This window comes from Copidosoma floridanum, unplaced genomic scaffold, assembly GCF_036245765.1.
Source record: "Copidosoma floridanum isolate Cflo_tuat_1 unplaced genomic scaffold, Cflo_Japanese_pri ptg000007l, whole genome shotgun sequence".
NCBI classification, from domain to species: Eukaryota; Metazoa; Arthropoda; class Insecta; order Hymenoptera; family Encyrtidae; genus Copidosoma; species Copidosoma floridanum.
The window spans coordinates 244,624-260,086 of record NW_028321884.1 but is presented as its reverse complement, the minus strand read 5'-3'; the positions used below and the strand labels follow the sequence as shown (position 1 = coordinate 260,086).

Sequence of the window (15,463 nt, the reverse complement as noted above, 5' to 3'; positions counted from 1 at the left end):
GTTTCCACGCAAATCAAAGCGTTGTTCATTTTTTTCTTTTTTGAATAAAAACAACTATCAATTGAAAACAAAACAAAACTACGATTAGAAAAGATGTATTTTTTAAAATAAATTAATGAAAAACGATCAACTTAAAAATTTCGAACCAAAAACGGCCTCAAACCTTTATATTAGGCGTTCGCGCGTGTATTTGAACTTTCATAATAAAAGATAACAAATATTAACTCACGAGATTCATAAAAGCACTTTGAAAGCATTTCTTTCAAATGCTGGTTAAGAATACCAAATATTTTTAAGTTGTAAATAAATTAATTATATTTAAAAACTAAATTTTTTGTAATATTTTTAAATCCAGATTTTGTTTGCAATAATGTACATTATGACTCTTATGTTATTAAAACGTAAATGTTAATTAATCTAAAATAAAATAAATTTGGAAATGGAGAAGCCTCCAGATTAAAAATGATAGGATAAAACAAAATTCCGTTGCATCAGAAAAATTTTGGGATGTAGCCATGATTATTTTTAGTATTTTTTATAAAGTAGCTAGAATTAAATATTCAACAAGTTTTAATACAAAATGAGTTGAAATAAAATATGTGGTTCCATTTATCAGAACTAGGTGTAAGTGACTTAGGGACTGTATTGATATATTCTTAAACCTCGGCTCAAAATTTAATTTTTCTTGTAGTGTGACGTTTACATAAACTCAATTTTATATGACAAATTTTTTACTTTTTTTCTATCTCAGTAAGTTACAAAATTTACTCACAAATTAATCTTCCAGATAATCATCAATTAATGGTGAAATCTGAAAAAATTATTTATTAAATTTAATTTTGGAAATGACTTCATATATTAATAAAAAATAGCTATGTACATAGTACTCAATGAAACAAACAATTCCATCGTCTGTTTTAATCATGTATTGAAAACATAATAAGCTAGCCTCATTGGTTCTCAAAGAAACTTTATTGGAACAAGACATGGCTTTCATGGCTGGTCTAATGTGGGAGAGCAAGTACTTAGATTTTGCCTCCTTTTTACACTGAAATGTCTCTATTAACTCTGTATTGTGTGGCAGCTCAACGTGACATTCACCAGCGACTCCAACTGTACTTAACATAAAATAAGGAGCCTTTGGAGACAAAAGAAGCTGTAAAAAAAAATTTCTGTAATGGGAAAAAAAAAAAAAAAAAAAAAAAAAAAAACTATAAGATTAACAAAATACCTCTAAGTGAGTGCTGCTAGGATCAAGCTCTTGTAAAACATCTTTTAACAATTCACTATGTAAAAGTACTTTATTTACAACACTTTCAGGATCTAAATTAAAATCCAGAATTTCATCTGGATCTTGGGTTTTTAAGGAGCAATCAACAATTATACCATCTTCTTCAATAAGAATTGTCACTGGATGTCCTTCTCCCTGGTGTAAAAAAAAAAAACTACAACTGTTATAATGTATATTTCATCAAAAGGCATCTCATGTCGAGTAGTACTAAACCTTGTAGTGCATTTCTAAGGCCACGGCACTACCTTGTGCATTTATGCTAGGCCAAAACATAGATAGACATTCAACAAAAACATTTAAATTAATTCGAAAAATAATATCTTCTGTGAGAGTGAACTCTTCGAAAAGCTTTATTGGAATGTAAGCACTAGCCTGCATACACTTAGCTTCTTCGACTGTTATTTTTAAACCATTCTCTGATGCATAGCAAGTGGCACTCTGAAAGAAAATTATGACTTGATCCTTGTGTATTTTTTTTATAATTATCTAATTAGAATGCTTGCATAAACAATTGTTACCTCTTTAAAATTTATTGATCTTAAGAGTTGAATAACAGTTTTGAGATTGCCTAATTTGGCAACTAATTTGTTATCAGCAGTCATAATTTTTATCTGTAATTCTTCCTAGTAGGATTTCACAAAATTTAGATTCTTGGATAATTTGACAGTTGAGATTGACCGAATTCACTGATGCCAACCAAACTGCCAATACATGCTTGCAAGTAAAGGTATTTTGTTCTATAAGAACTTGATTTCTATAAAAACGTTTTTTTTTATTTTTAAAACAAACCAATGATAAATGAAACTGTTGAATTCATTCAAATTCACTTACACAAAAGCTAAGCAGGTACAAAAGTTTATGTGCGGGAAAAGAGTATAAACTTCAAAATTTTGTCCCTTAACTTCATAGAAATAATTGATTGATTTGTCTCTACTAGTACCCGATGACTCTACTGTAAAAAGTGTAACTTTTTTTGCTTCATATAATTCTAAAGCTCTTTCAAACGTTGATCCAAACGCACATCGTAACTTGAGCAGTGTCTGAGCTGTGACTAGCAAAAATATTTGTTATTTGTACGTAAGAGCAAATAATATACTTATAAACACCTCAATCATACCAAAAAAAAAATTGATAATTACATTTATTCTCTACGATATAATCATCAGCAGCTTCACTTAAAATATGCTTTGCAGCTTTTTTAAAACAAAAACTTGAAGAAGCAGTTGTACAACTTAGCTGTTCTGTCATTTTCTTTCCAAGAATTTTTTATCCATTGTTACGAAGAATATTTTGATCTATTAGCATACCTACCTTGAAAAACAATATCAAACAGTGTCCCCCAGAAATAACCCAAATTCGCAAAAAGTTATGGTACGTGGAAAATACGAAAAAGTAAACAATATTCGACTATCGTATACTTACTGAATCAGTAACAGTAGATTTATTCGCTAATGGCGGACGGAGCGGTCGGACCATCAGAGATGAGTAGTCTACTAAGTACTATAGTAGTAACTAGTCGGACCGCTCGGACCCGAATGCATGTTCACTTATTTATAGACCAAGAGCTGAGGCCGGGGGTCGTACATGTAACTATTTTTCAGTACATCGGCCTATGTTATAACATAGGCCTGCAAAGCAAAAAAAAGTTATATGGTACGGACCCGGAGGGTGGTCAAAATTTTAACCAGCCGCCACTCTCACCAGAATTGAGGAATCTTAAGTATAGTATGATTCGTTGAGATCCGAAATATTTTTGTCATATTTCATTCTGGTAAAGAGTTTTATTGGTATTTAAAAAGTGTCTTATAGTCTATTTTATAAACCAGCCGCAACTTAAATTAATGGATTTATTAATAATCAGTTGTCATTCTAAGTGCCACTTGCGGCAAGATTAAAATGCATTGTGTATCCGAAAATTGACCCTCAATTCTGATGAGAGTGGAGGCTGGTCATAAGAATTTGACCACCCTTGGGCCTCAGGCTGAGGCCCTCAGCTTTCGGGCCTCTTGGTCCGATCTGAGGCCCGAGATAGTCAAAAATCTATACTAGCCGTCACACTTACCAAATTTGAAAAACTTTATGATTTGTGGAGATCCAAAATATTTTTGTCGTATTTTATTCTGGTGAAGAGTTATGAGGTAATTCTAGATGTGCCATGTAGTTTATTTTATAAATCAGCCGCAATTTAATAAACGGATAAAAAATAAACGGTTGTATTACCATTTGCGGCAAGTATTAAATATTTCTTATATTTAAAAATAAACCCTGGATCTATTTGTTTGAAGATCAATTTTCGAGTAGAAGATAGATTTTTATCTCGCCGCAAATGGTATTAAATTTCAGAAATTTTTATTTTCTATTATTTATTTTATGTTGCGGCTGGTTTATAAAATTAATTACATGGCACAACTTTGATTACCGCATAACTCTTTATCAAAATGAAATATGACAAACATACTTACATTTCGGATCTTCACGAATTATAAGGTTTCTCTCATGAGAGTGGCGGCAGGTTTAGATTTTCTACTAACCCTTGGGCCTCATGGCATCACTAGCGCTCTCTTTGCTCTGCTCGTCTCGGACTCCCAACTCCCACCAGTGCACTGTGCTGATTCAGACTGTCAATACGATAAAAATTAACGAGCGCGAGGGAGAGTTGTCAAAAGTGGGTTGCTGTATTATTATTGTTTATTACACTTGACTATTGGGTTAATATCAATAAAAGAAAGGTACCTCGCTGGCGAGTCCTGTTTTGCTATCATCGTCATACTTTCAGCGTCAAGAGCACCAATTCTTGTTCGTTATGGCCTGGTTTTCTACGGAAGAAAGCAAACATTCTTTGCTATACATATCAGCATCAGCAGTATCCAATTAATCCCGTATACCTATAAGTACTTGGATTGCCAGTGTTTTTTCAGATCACTATAACTATAGCTGTGTGTAGAAGTACATGTACTTAGAGTTATTGCACAAACTAGCCACTACTTTGCTCTGTTTTTGGCACAAGCAATACAAGCATTCGTTCACCTGATGCACGGGTGCATGACACAATTAATCAAGTTTCCAGATAAGTCCATAAGTACATCGGAAGCGAAGCCTCTGCTCGCTGACCTCACTACTGGTGATTAGCGATCGGCGATGGTTGACGCCGTCGCCTCGTATAAATATGACCTTGCTGGAGACGTCGTAAGTTTATTGTCATCACCAGAATATTATTACATCGGTGCTCCCCAAGAAAAGTTATACTCAATCGTCTCACCATCTCACAAACAGAATTAGTATAGTGTACAAAGCCGTCCAGTCCGAGTTTAAGAATTTCAATGAGAAAGTGCCAGATTGTGTACACCTATATTGTTAGGTATGTAATAAACTAGCTGCAGCTGCATACATATATACGAACGGCAAAGAAAGAAAGGAAGAAAAAATCGAGTGGCCCCCCCCCAAAGCGGAAGAAGCGAAGGCGGACGTGCGGGTGAAAGGACACCGATTACACATTGGTGCACACCGCTAGCTTTTCTGTATAATAATACTACAGGTATGCTTATATTTACACACTTTGTTGCGCTTTGTGTCAAAATATACAAAAAAAAAAAAACCTTCATTGGGCCATTCTACCAAGCGCAAACAATTATTTGTCTTTTTAGTCTAAATTCACTAATACAATTATTAAGTACGTTGCAAGTGTGCACTCTTGTCTAGCCTTTTTTTTCTTCAAGCTGTTATTTTTACTCAATCCATTGTGGCCTCTCAATAGGCAAATTGCTGAAATGCAGCAGATAATAATTCACGCTTTTACGATTCATTTATACATTAATGATAACATTTACATCTAAATATCTGTATAAACAGATATGATGTTCATATGCACACCCACTTATTCTATTAAGTATTTTTCCTCACTAAGTTATTCAGTCATTCAAATTTTAACCAAAAAGTTTTATGTACAGTCGAAGTCCATGAAAACATCAAGACATTATTAACATCAATTAAATTATTGATTTATAATTTCTATGCCTAAAAGTTTGAGACAATTGAGAGAAAGGAATATTGATTCGATCTTTTCGTCTTCTTTTTTTTTGTTTGTTATTTTTTCAGCTTACGTGAGAGACAGAACGAGAATCGAGCACAACGCGATAACAAGATCTACACACATCAGCAGTGGCTCTTTAAGTATTTCTCGTTTCCCTGATGCGCTTTCAGCAAGTGTAGAACCGCAGTAGTAACTCAAAGAAGAAATGATGCTGATGTCAGCGAAGATGCGCAGACCCACGCCCGCCACCTGCTCAATGATAATGATAATAATAATAACATAATTCCTTGGACTGTGCGATCGGCGGTTCTTATGAAAAAACAGACGTTATCATTATCACGGGTGTGTGCTTACGCGAGCATCGATTTAGCACGCCGTACACTAGGTAGACTCCTGTGCAGTGTCTTTGAGAGCGCGCGCGCGCTCGTTTTTATATATGTATACTTGTATACCAACTCTCGTCATCCGTCCACGTGCCGCAGGTCTATATTTAGCTGAGCGCCGCTGGGCGACCTTTAACTCTCGCGGCGCCACAGCAGCAGGCAATATCTCAACCTGAGCAATACAACATATATATATATATAGAATAGTTACCCTCGGGTGCAAGAGGTGAGGGCGCACGAAATCGGTGCAAGCAGCACTGACCATGAGCTCCGTCTGGAAGAGGCTCCAGCGGGTCAACAAGCGAGCTGCCAAGTTTCAGTTTACGGTCTCCTATCACGAGGTCCAACTTGAGACCACGACCAAATGGTGAGTCTACCATCATCATCACTTTATATGTATTTATTCGACGTCATTGGCTTATATTTTGCTTTGTATCGTGCGGGTGATTCGTTCAACCCCTGGTGCACCACACACGTCCACGCGTTGCTACAAACAGCTTCCCAAAGCTTTATTTAGGGGCAATCGTTGCAGGGCACTTAAAATTTTAAACCTTAACGAATCTTCTCTCGCGAACCGCAAAACACTCGGGGTTATCGGCTTTTAAAATTCATGCTACTCGATTCAACTACTTACTTACTGCCCTGAACTTCTTCGGATTATTATTGCATTGTAGAGTCCGTACGGAACAATACCCTTTCGAAGACGACGTTACCCATTTCAATAACGCAAACATTTTTACCTCTCCAATGGTTTTTCTTTCACTCGCACACCACACAGGCAGACTATATGCAGGGTAATAATATATATTATAGGCTATACTTATAGACTGCACTGTGTGCGCATTTAAGCGAAGGTTTGCCTTGAAATCAGGTTTGCAAATCGCAAACCGGGAATCGACCGATTCGCGTCTGTATCTTCTTTTTTCCCCCCACTTTTGCATGCAGGATGATGCCGACGCTCGGTCACGAACAAGGATGAAATCACTTGATATTTCACTTCTGTCACGCGAAATTTGGATGGGATTCCATGTAACGCTTGATTGATACTTACGATTTTCTTTCAATTTTCGTACTCGATCTTTCTGGTGGTCGGCGACTTTCTTTGATTTTTAACTGAAACTGCCGATAGTTGATATTGCATCTTTGCTACTGTACTTACACATTGGCACGAAATTTTCATCTCTGAGTTCAATGAATGTCCATTGAAAAGATGCCCACAAGAATTGCGTAATTACTGATCGAGAACACGCGTCGTAGATACCTAGTAAGTAGGAGAAAAACCATCGGTCCACTGCACAAATAGTTGAACTTTTAGGTACCAAACTGTCAAAGTTATCTGGCAGTTGAAAAAGCGACATAAAGAAGAAGAAGGGAACCAACGGAGTCGAACGAGACGTGAATATGTCGCGACGATTGCTGGCATTAATTTAATTTCTTTTCAGTGTAATAAATGCATGACCCAAGTATTATTTAGGTATCACACGCGTCAATAGCCCAATAACCCTTTCCGAGACGTTGTTTGAAAAAAAAAAAAAAAAAAAAAAAAAAAAAAAACTGTCGCTCGTACCCCCACTAATGATCAATTCAAAGGATCTGTTTATTTATTAACATGCATGTATACCTTGTTACTCTGTCTTCGTGATTTAGTGCGGGGATTCGGTTTTCTTTACTTTCTTCGCCTATCCGCTTGAATGATTCACACATTTTTTTTTTTTTTTTTTTTTTTTTTTCACCTCACAAACTTCGCCGTCAATTTATTCGAGAGTTTAATCCAATTGAAAACAAGAAAAAAAGTTACTACTGCCACGAAATTATGTTTCTTCGATGAATAACACTTGAGTATTAAATATTTAATTTTTTTTTCTTTATTTTATCCATAACGCGTCAGACGCGAGTAATGCGATATAATTATAATGTTTACCTATATACTCTCGATCTATTTTCTTCCGAGACAAAAAGTGTACGATGTACATAAATGTGTGTATCTTGCTCGCGTCAAGGTAATTTAATCTCCTAAAAGAAAGCGAGAAAGTTTACCTCGTCTTGGGCAATTTTCATTTAAAAAGGTTTTAAAAAAATTTCGGTCGCGCGAGCTTCCACGAAACGAAAAAAGTGACGGTCTCATCCCTTTGTTTCCCAAAAGTATGTACCAATGTACCTAATATTATTGAGAAAAAGGAGGCTTTTTGACATCGTGTTCCTCATTATTACGTCAATGTATACATACATCCATTATGTATACGACAGATGCACCTACCTATATTTGTTTTATTGCGTCATTGTTGCACCTAGCTTGTCGTTTAAATTGAATAAATAAGTAATTTCGCGGATACCCTTTAAGCATATGAGGAAACCCACGAAAATGTACCGTTTTTGTCCCCCACATATGTGACTGCGGGCCTATGCATGATATAGATCGTCCGGTGAACGCCGATAACGAGCCTTGAGACAAGTTTGTCGTTTCAATGAAAACAGTTAATTGTATCCGTTTGCGTGATTGACATGACATGCATGTACCTGGTCTCTGTAAAAAAGCCATAATAACGTGTTGCGCGTCAGGAAACCGAACAAGCTGAGCGTAGTGTGGACGAGGAGGAGTCGACGGGTGAGCACGGAGCCCATGGAGTGGGAGCCAAGCCTGAGCGATCCGATGAAGGGTACGGTGAGCTGGTCCGTCCCGGACAACCACACGGTCTCCGTGACCCTCTTCAAGGACCCGAGAACCCACGAGCTCGAAGACAAAGACTGGACCTTCGTCATTGAAGATGTACGTATCGAGGTTTTTTTGTTTATTTATTTGTTTATTTATTTTTTTTTTTTTTTCCCCATATTAAGAAGTAAAACAAAAAATAATGTCGAAATAAATAAAAGTAAAGGTCGAAAACACGCGTCATCCACGAAACCAGCAGTTTATGTCGCACAAAAACAAAACTTATTTATACAATAGGTATAATTCAATAATGTGACGCGAAAATAGATTTTTCTCAAGGTAAGTATACAGTGACCACAACGGAGTAATAATATAAGAGCGGGCGCGTGTGGCTTCTCGATACGAGTAACAACGTTGTTTTTGTTTGTTATACATCCATTACTTTTATTTCTTGACTCATACCTATTATTATGTAAATAATTTCCGATAAAAGTTGGATACAGATTTTTTTTTTTTAAATATAATTTTCTAAAATGCACGTGCAAGTGCAATTACGCGATTCGACGTATCGAACACTAAAAGCAACGTTGTAAAAATAATTTGAAATGATAATAACGATGACGATAAAAAAAATAGATTTCGACTACGGGCAAGCGACGGCATGTGGCGGCCCTCAACGTAAACATGAAAAAATACGCGAGTCTCGAGTCTAGTCAGCAGCAGCTCAAATTGGACCTAAAGCCCACTTCGAAGAAGATTGTCAGCGCTACACTTGAGTGCACGATATCATGCGTCTTCCTCAGGGAAGGCAAGGCGACGTAAGTCTTACTCAGACGTCCTCTTTAATTAATTCTCTCTTTGCTTCTTCATTTCTCGCTCGGTCTCGCTTTTGATCCAACAGCAGCAGATTAACAAATTTATAGAGCCGTCATTGTTGTTCTTGTGGTTTTTGTTACAAATATTTTTGCGCGTACCATCCAAGTACACAGTACATACAGCTGGCGTTTTTTGATACTTGAAAATATATCTTTATTTTTGCGCTCATGCTCCTATTAGGGACGAAGACATGCAGAGCATGGCGAGCTTGATGTCCGTCAACAACAATAGTGATATCGCACCTCTGGATGACTTTGACAACGAAGAAATACCGGAAGATGTCGAAGAGGTCTCCATTAGAAATCTCGATGAAATACTCGACATCTCGGCTCAATTGGACTTCATGACGAGTAGTCTCACGGAGAACGACATACCCAGTACTCCTATAAGCGGTAAGTAACTACTTGTGATTTCTTGGAAAAATATTGATTGATGGATTCAGTGACGGGAAACATTGGTTTATTTATTTTTATTATTATTTTCACAGTTGCGAGCTTAACGAGAGACGAAACGACACCTATAATCGAAGAGCCAAAACGGTTTCCTCGAGACTTTAGTTTTACCAGGGATAGCGCCGACGCGGTCAAAGAGTCGAGCATTAATAATGAATTGCTGCAAAATGAGTGGGTATTACTTACTTATTTAAAGCTCCTGTACAATTTTCAAGAGCATTGACGCGCTGTTTCTTTTATTATGTTTTTTTTTTCCTTAATTTAATACCCTACAAAATAAATCGTTTTATAGTAAAAATTCGGATGGCAGCCTAGCAACAAGGTTATCATTACGGCCACTTGATCTCAAAAAGACAAATACAACTAGCCATCGTATGCGAGATATAACGCCGGGCCAGGATCTACTCGAGTGGTGTAAGGAGGTGACTCGAGATTACCAGAGCGTCAAGGTCACTAACTTAACGACATCCTGGCGCAACGGAATGGCCTTTTGTGCCGTTATACATAATTTTCGACCAGATCTCATGTAAGTTTATTGAACACTAGTAATCATTAATCGGTCCATTACAATTCGTCTACATTAATTCTTACCTTACATACATTTTGTTGTTTTATACAGTGACTTTGATTCTCTGCTGCCACACGATGTTAAAGGCAACTGCAAAAGAGCGTTTGATGCCGGTGAAGCCCTTGGCATACCCCGAGTTATTGAACCCGCGGATATGGACATTCTGACAGTACCTGATAAGCTTGCTGTGATGACCTATTTATATCAGTTGCGAGCTCACTTCACGGGCCACGAGCTAGAGGTACTTACGATCTATACTTTTTAAGCTTTGAAACCATACGTGTTGGGATGCGTTTTTTCACCCTGATCTTTTCATTCTGCAATTCCTCAGGTGCATCAAATCGGCAAAACTGCGGACGAATCGTCTTACATGATCGGCCGATTCAATACCGATAATAATTCAGATGTGAGTGTACAATTGTTTGGACAGGAGATAATGAATTTAAGAAAAAGAGAACTAGCGGAGCAACGTAATAACAAAACCGACAACAGTAGACGGTGAGTGCAGTCGAAATTATTGAAACATTTGTAAAGGTTGCAGCACATGTGGTTTTAAAAGTATTTTATGTTAAATTTTATACACACCCAGACTGAATCCATTTGATCATACAAAAAAAGAAGATACGGCATCCTTAAGAAACAGATTACATCTCAGTTTGAACACCGATCATCAAGATGACCCGTTCAACAGAGAAAAATCTCCCTCTAGTGTCAAAGAAGTGAAAGATATGATTTTTGCAAGTTCAAAAAGTATTCTTGGAAAAGTTTTGTCGCCCAGCAAAGAAAAATTCACCAAAGAACAACATGCTACAAGAGAAAAGGTAAAATTTTTACTTTTCTGACGAACAATAATAAATAAAAAATTTTCAAAAATACGAATGGATAAAAATTTCCGCGAAATTTTCAACAAAAATTACGAACCAACTTAATTTTAAGTGCAAGTGTACACAATGTGAATAACTATAATTTAGAGTAAGTCCCCACCGCAAACTCCATTGCAAACTCCACTGCAAGCTCAGCCACAGCAAATACATCCACAACAACCCCAACAGCCTCAACAGGCTCGTCCTATTCTGATGACACGACGACAATTGACCGACCCATTTGGCTCAGATGATGAGGAAGAAGAAGAGGAGAAAACACAATTGGTTGAAAACAATCCTCCATCAAATCCTGTCTCAAAATCGCAAACTCCCGTACGAGACGTCAGTATGCATGTAAAAGTGCAAACTTGCATGCAATGTGAAACTGAATGTATAAAAGATGATCGTGTAACTGGCACCTTTATCGATTGCTCATGTTTTTTATTTTTTTATTTTTTTATTTTTTTTATGTAATTGATTTGAACGAGTGTTGACTGAAGCATGTTCCTGAAGTTTGAAGTAGTTTTGTGTATATTGCACAGCGTTGAATTGAAAAATGTTCTTAACTTGTTTTTTTTTTTTTTTTTCAATTTTATCTTAATATTTTTTGTTCAAAACGTTATCACATTAATGTTTAATTTTCATTTAGCACTAGTTGTATTGATTTATTGCTTGACCATGATTTTGCTTTACAGATTTAGGATTCGAAAATTTTTTCGTTTGAATTGAATTAAATATAGAAATTGCACCGTTGATTTTTATTAACTGCTGTAATATATGGAAAAACTGAATATATATTTGCTTTTAGGATTCAGTACAGTCCTTTGACCGTGGGAGCCGAGGGAGTTCCGAGGGCAGGGGTATGTCACCGTTGCGAGACGAGTCGCAGTCGAGGATGCAGCACGTAAATAAATTTGTCTTTTGCTTCATTGTTTTTTTTTTGTTTGTTTTGCTGTTTTTTTCTGCATTGATCGCACAGTAGACGTGTGTGTGTGTACGTGTGTAGCAATTCCCTTCACTTTAATTATTGCGCTTTTACGTAAACAGCCCTTAGTGACCCGACATGAAGAACTTAAAGAAAGAGCCAGGAAACTCTTAAAACAAGCTAGAAATCAGTCAAAAGTCTCTGGTATTGGTTCCACTGCCACAAGTCCTGTTGAGGTTTGTTTTTTATTTTCCCTTCCTTAGTCGTCAACTCTGACATAATTATATCCTTGGTTTTTGAAATTTTTCGTCCAGATTGCATGCCTTTTTTAATTTCTAATGTATTGAATTTCTTCAGCAAAAATATCAATTACCTATGTATAATAACACAAATTTTTCTAAAAAAAAAAAATTATACCGCCAGAACGAGGAGGAACGGCAGCAGCAGTTACGCGAAAGAGCGAGAAAATTGATTGCAGAAGCCAGAATGGGCGTCGTTAACACTAGTCAAGCTGGTGACGAAAACTCCAGTGGTAGACAGTCCATCGATGATCAAAACAATAGTCCTAGAAGAAGTATGACGCCTTCGACTCCTGGCGAACGAATTAGTGTTAAAGTAAGTCAAGGGAGCAATTAATTCAAAGTTTGATGGAAATTATGCAAGTCTAACTTTTCTATAATTGTGATTTCAGTCAGAGTGTAATGGAAATATTGTGAGAGATGCGATGACACCCGATAGCGAGAAAAAAATCAGTTCTTCACTCTATTCGTTTTCGAAAATCATAGAAAGAATATCGCCGGAAAAAAGTCCCGATGGTGGTCCTTTCACTCGAAGAGGGGTAACTATTTACAAACAATTTGCTTTTTCCAATCTTCTATTGATTCACGAATAATCTTTCATTGCTGTAGTTGGGGAAAGACATGTCGTCTTATATTCAAAATGAATTGGAAGCTCTTGAACGGGAGCAGAGCCAAATAGATATTCAAGCGGGAAAACTTGAAAAGCAACTGAGAGCAGCAATGGAAAGCGACAATGAGGAAGAAACTGAACGACTAATGGCCTTGTGGTTTACGCTTGTCAACAAAAAGAATGCTCTTTTAAGAAGACAAATGCAATTAAATATTCTGTAAGTTATCGGTCAGCCGTAAAAATTACATCATCGAACTTGATAGTGTAGCAGAATTGAGTTGAAAATCTAATTTTAATCTTCAATCTCAGGGAAAAAGAAGATGACTTGGAAAGGAGATTTGAACTTTTAAATCGAGAATTGCGGAGCATATTGGCTGTAGAAGATTGGCAGAAGACAACAGAACAAAAAGTTCGAGAGAATCTTTTACTCGAAGAGTTAGTGTCAATTGTTAACAAAAGGGATGAACTTGTTCATCACCTCGATACTCAAGAACGAGCGTAAGTTGCATCATTTTATTAATTTATGCGTATTCACTTTTATGTGCTCACCCATTATTAGTCTCCAAGTTCTTCAAGATGATAATCAAATTTTTTTATAGAATCGAAGATGATGATGAGATAGAACGTGATTTATCTCGAGCTGGATTAGCACAACGAAATAAGAATTGTGTTATTCAATAAGGGATTTTAGTCGTTTTATTAAAAATTGTTCGAAAATTTAAGGTCAGTACGTCATTTACATTTTTGAAAACAGAAATAGTATTATAACTATTATGCTTAATTTTTAGATGCGTCTCAAATATGCTGTAGAATTGCCAAAGAAAAAGTGACATTGAGCTTTTAAAAGTTAATGCATAACGATGTGTTTTAAAGACGTCACGTGATTAAAACCGTACAACGTTGTATTTGTTTTCTTCTACAAGAACAAAAAAGAGCACTTTTATATATTTTTCATTACTTATTATTAAACTTTTTAAGTAATCGAATTTTTTGTTATTTGACAACTGATTGAAAGGAATTTTTTTCACGTTTGATACATTGAAATTCAAAACACAATAGCTGTGGAAAGAAATCTGACATATAAAAAATCAGTTGACTTTTTTAATCGTTGGATCTCACTGTTTTGTACTTGGAAAAAAAAAAAAAAAATCATTTGAATTAAAGTTAAATGTTGTTCATTACTACTATTTGTAATTACAAAGTTAGTCTACCAACTCACATACTCGAACTCGTGCCATATGTGTATAATTATCGCAGACTTGTGACGTGCTATTTTTTTTTCTATTCTTCAAGTAACACAAGCAACTGACGACGAAAGCGATCAAAATAGGTGCAATAAAAATGCTCAGTTATACATTGCAATACTCATTTCATTTCTGATTCACATTATGTATGTAGACTGCAGTTCTTTATGTACATAAATTCTTAAGTCTTATGGCAAGAAGCCGGATTCATTTCCGAAACCTTTTGCAATTAACTTTTTTTAAGTAAATAGGTATAATGCTTATAAAGCGCGGAATATAAATATATTATATGATATAATAAATATAGTATAAATATACTGTATGTACATTACTTGATGATTTTATGTTATAAAGCCATGCGCGCACCTTTTAGAAACAAGTACTTAAAGATGCTGTTGCACAATATGATGGTGGGATTTGACAAAAAACCTCAGTATTTTTATTCCATGTACTATCTATCGGTTATATCACTTATTAATTATCATTGTATAGTTTGTTTCATTGTATGTCCAATATTACATAAAAAATTAATCATGAAAGGTATGAACATTCTTGAAAATGAATAAAACAAAAGAATAATTTCTCAAAAAAAAAGTTTATTTAGAATACAGCCATCAAAAAAAATTAGTAAAGTAATCTGTTGTGCTTAAAAGTGAGTAATAAACGCAAAATTTTCAAACGTGCTTATTTATTATTAATATTACACCGTAATAGGTTATGAAACTGTAAAAATCATAAATATACTTATTTATTGATAATTCACCGAGGAATTTTAATATACTATTTATCATAAAATTTAAACAAAAAAGTATTTTATTTACAAAAAGTCGTATAAACAATAATTATATTAATTTATATAAATCTTTGAAACTTTCTTAAAAATGCATTGTCATGTATGCATGTATGCATACACGTTACTTTAACGAATATTGTGCTATCCACTAAACTTTCAATAACGCAGTAGTCATGTTAACAAAAATTGGTTACCGCTACATAATTCTTTTTCTTTAATGATCGCAGTGTCAGATTTACACAAAAACATCACGTTCGCGGCTTGGTGAAAAAAATATTGCCGGCAAGAACCAGCCCAAGAAAATGATTAGATTTTTAACAAAACATCTTTGGAAAAGCTCTTGAATAAATTGTAGGATTAAATTTTTTCTACGTAATTCGAAGGAAATAGGCCCGCACGTCCTTTAAGTCGTCCATGCCACCATCCACCTTCATCTGTAAAAAGAATTTTAAAAAATGTATATAGCGGAAAAAAAAACC

The 15,463-nt window shown here is 35.5% G+C and overlaps 4 protein-coding genes across 8 annotated transcripts in view; 1 reads left to right on the top strand and 3 right to left on the bottom strand.

The window, feature by feature from the left end:
* Positions 1–510: 510 nt before the first annotated feature.
* LOC106640088 (Radiation insensitive 1) lies at positions 511–1,893 on the bottom strand. 2 transcript variants are annotated; one of them, XM_023390007.2, is made up of 5 exons: positions 1,810–1,893; positions 1,505–1,729; positions 1,232–1,426; positions 881–1,156; positions 511–811 (listed from the first exon to the last, which is right to left on the bottom strand). In XM_023390007.2, exons 1-5 carry the CDS (start codon positions 1,891–1,893, stop codon positions 776–778), a joined length of 816 nt encoding a protein of 271 aa, XP_023245775.1. In that variant the 3' UTR covers positions 511–775. The 2 variants fall into 2 exon arrangements, with proteins under 2 accessions (XP_023245775.1, XP_089444789.1); XM_089588663.1 differs by having other exon boundaries at positions 881–1,138.
* LOC149375325 (zinc finger SWIM domain-containing protein 7-like) lies at positions 1,883–2,796 on the bottom strand. Of its 2 annotated transcripts, none has more exons than XM_089588664.1 (4): positions 2,714–2,796; positions 2,431–2,602; positions 2,123–2,342; positions 1,883–2,045 (listed from the first exon to the last, which is right to left on the bottom strand). In XM_089588664.1, the coding sequence occupies exons 2-4, from the start codon at positions 2,537–2,539 to the stop codon at positions 1,883–1,885; spliced, it is 492 nt and encodes a 163-aa protein (XP_089444790.1). In that variant the 5' UTR covers positions 2,540–2,602; positions 2,714–2,796. The 2 variants fall into 2 exon arrangements, with proteins under 2 accessions (XP_089444790.1, XP_089444791.1); XM_089588665.1 differs by having other exon boundaries at positions 2,123–2,336.
* A 1,095-nt stretch (positions 2,797–3,891) lies between these two features.
* Positions 3,892–15,009, top strand: Ehbp1 (Eps15 homology domain containing protein-binding protein 1). Of its 3 annotated transcripts, none has more exons than XM_014354059.2 (19): positions 3,892–4,826; positions 5,387–6,071; positions 8,264–8,471; positions 8,991–9,172; positions 9,411–9,622; positions 9,718–9,853; positions 9,975–10,208; positions 10,302–10,491; positions 10,582–10,748; positions 10,840–11,071; positions 11,222–11,446; positions 11,922–12,017; positions 12,161–12,274; positions 12,462–12,653; positions 12,730–12,876; positions 12,947–13,164; positions 13,257–13,445; positions 13,547–13,670; positions 13,736–15,009. In XM_014354059.2, exons 2-18 carry the CDS (start codon positions 5,968–5,970, stop codon positions 13,626–13,628), a joined length of 2,928 nt encoding a protein of 975 aa, XP_014209545.2. In that variant the 5' UTR covers positions 3,892–4,826; positions 5,387–5,967; the 3' UTR covers positions 13,629–13,670; positions 13,736–15,009. The 3 variants fall into 3 exon arrangements, with proteins under 3 accessions (XP_014209545.2, XP_089444852.1, XP_014209548.2); XM_089588726.1 differs by having other exon boundaries at positions 11,222–11,455; XM_014354062.2 differs by lacking the exon at positions 11,222–11,446.
* Positions 14,768–15,463, bottom strand: part of LOC106640022 (unconventional myosin-Ie) — a 51,096-nt gene continuing 50,400 nt past the window's right edge. The window contains exon 22 of the mRNA XM_089588724.1: positions 14,768–15,418. Coding sequence (XP_089444850.1) covers positions 15,342–15,418 — 77 coding nt within the window. The 3' untranslated portion in view covers positions 14,768–15,341. The remainder of the gene's footprint in view (positions 15,419–15,463) is intronic.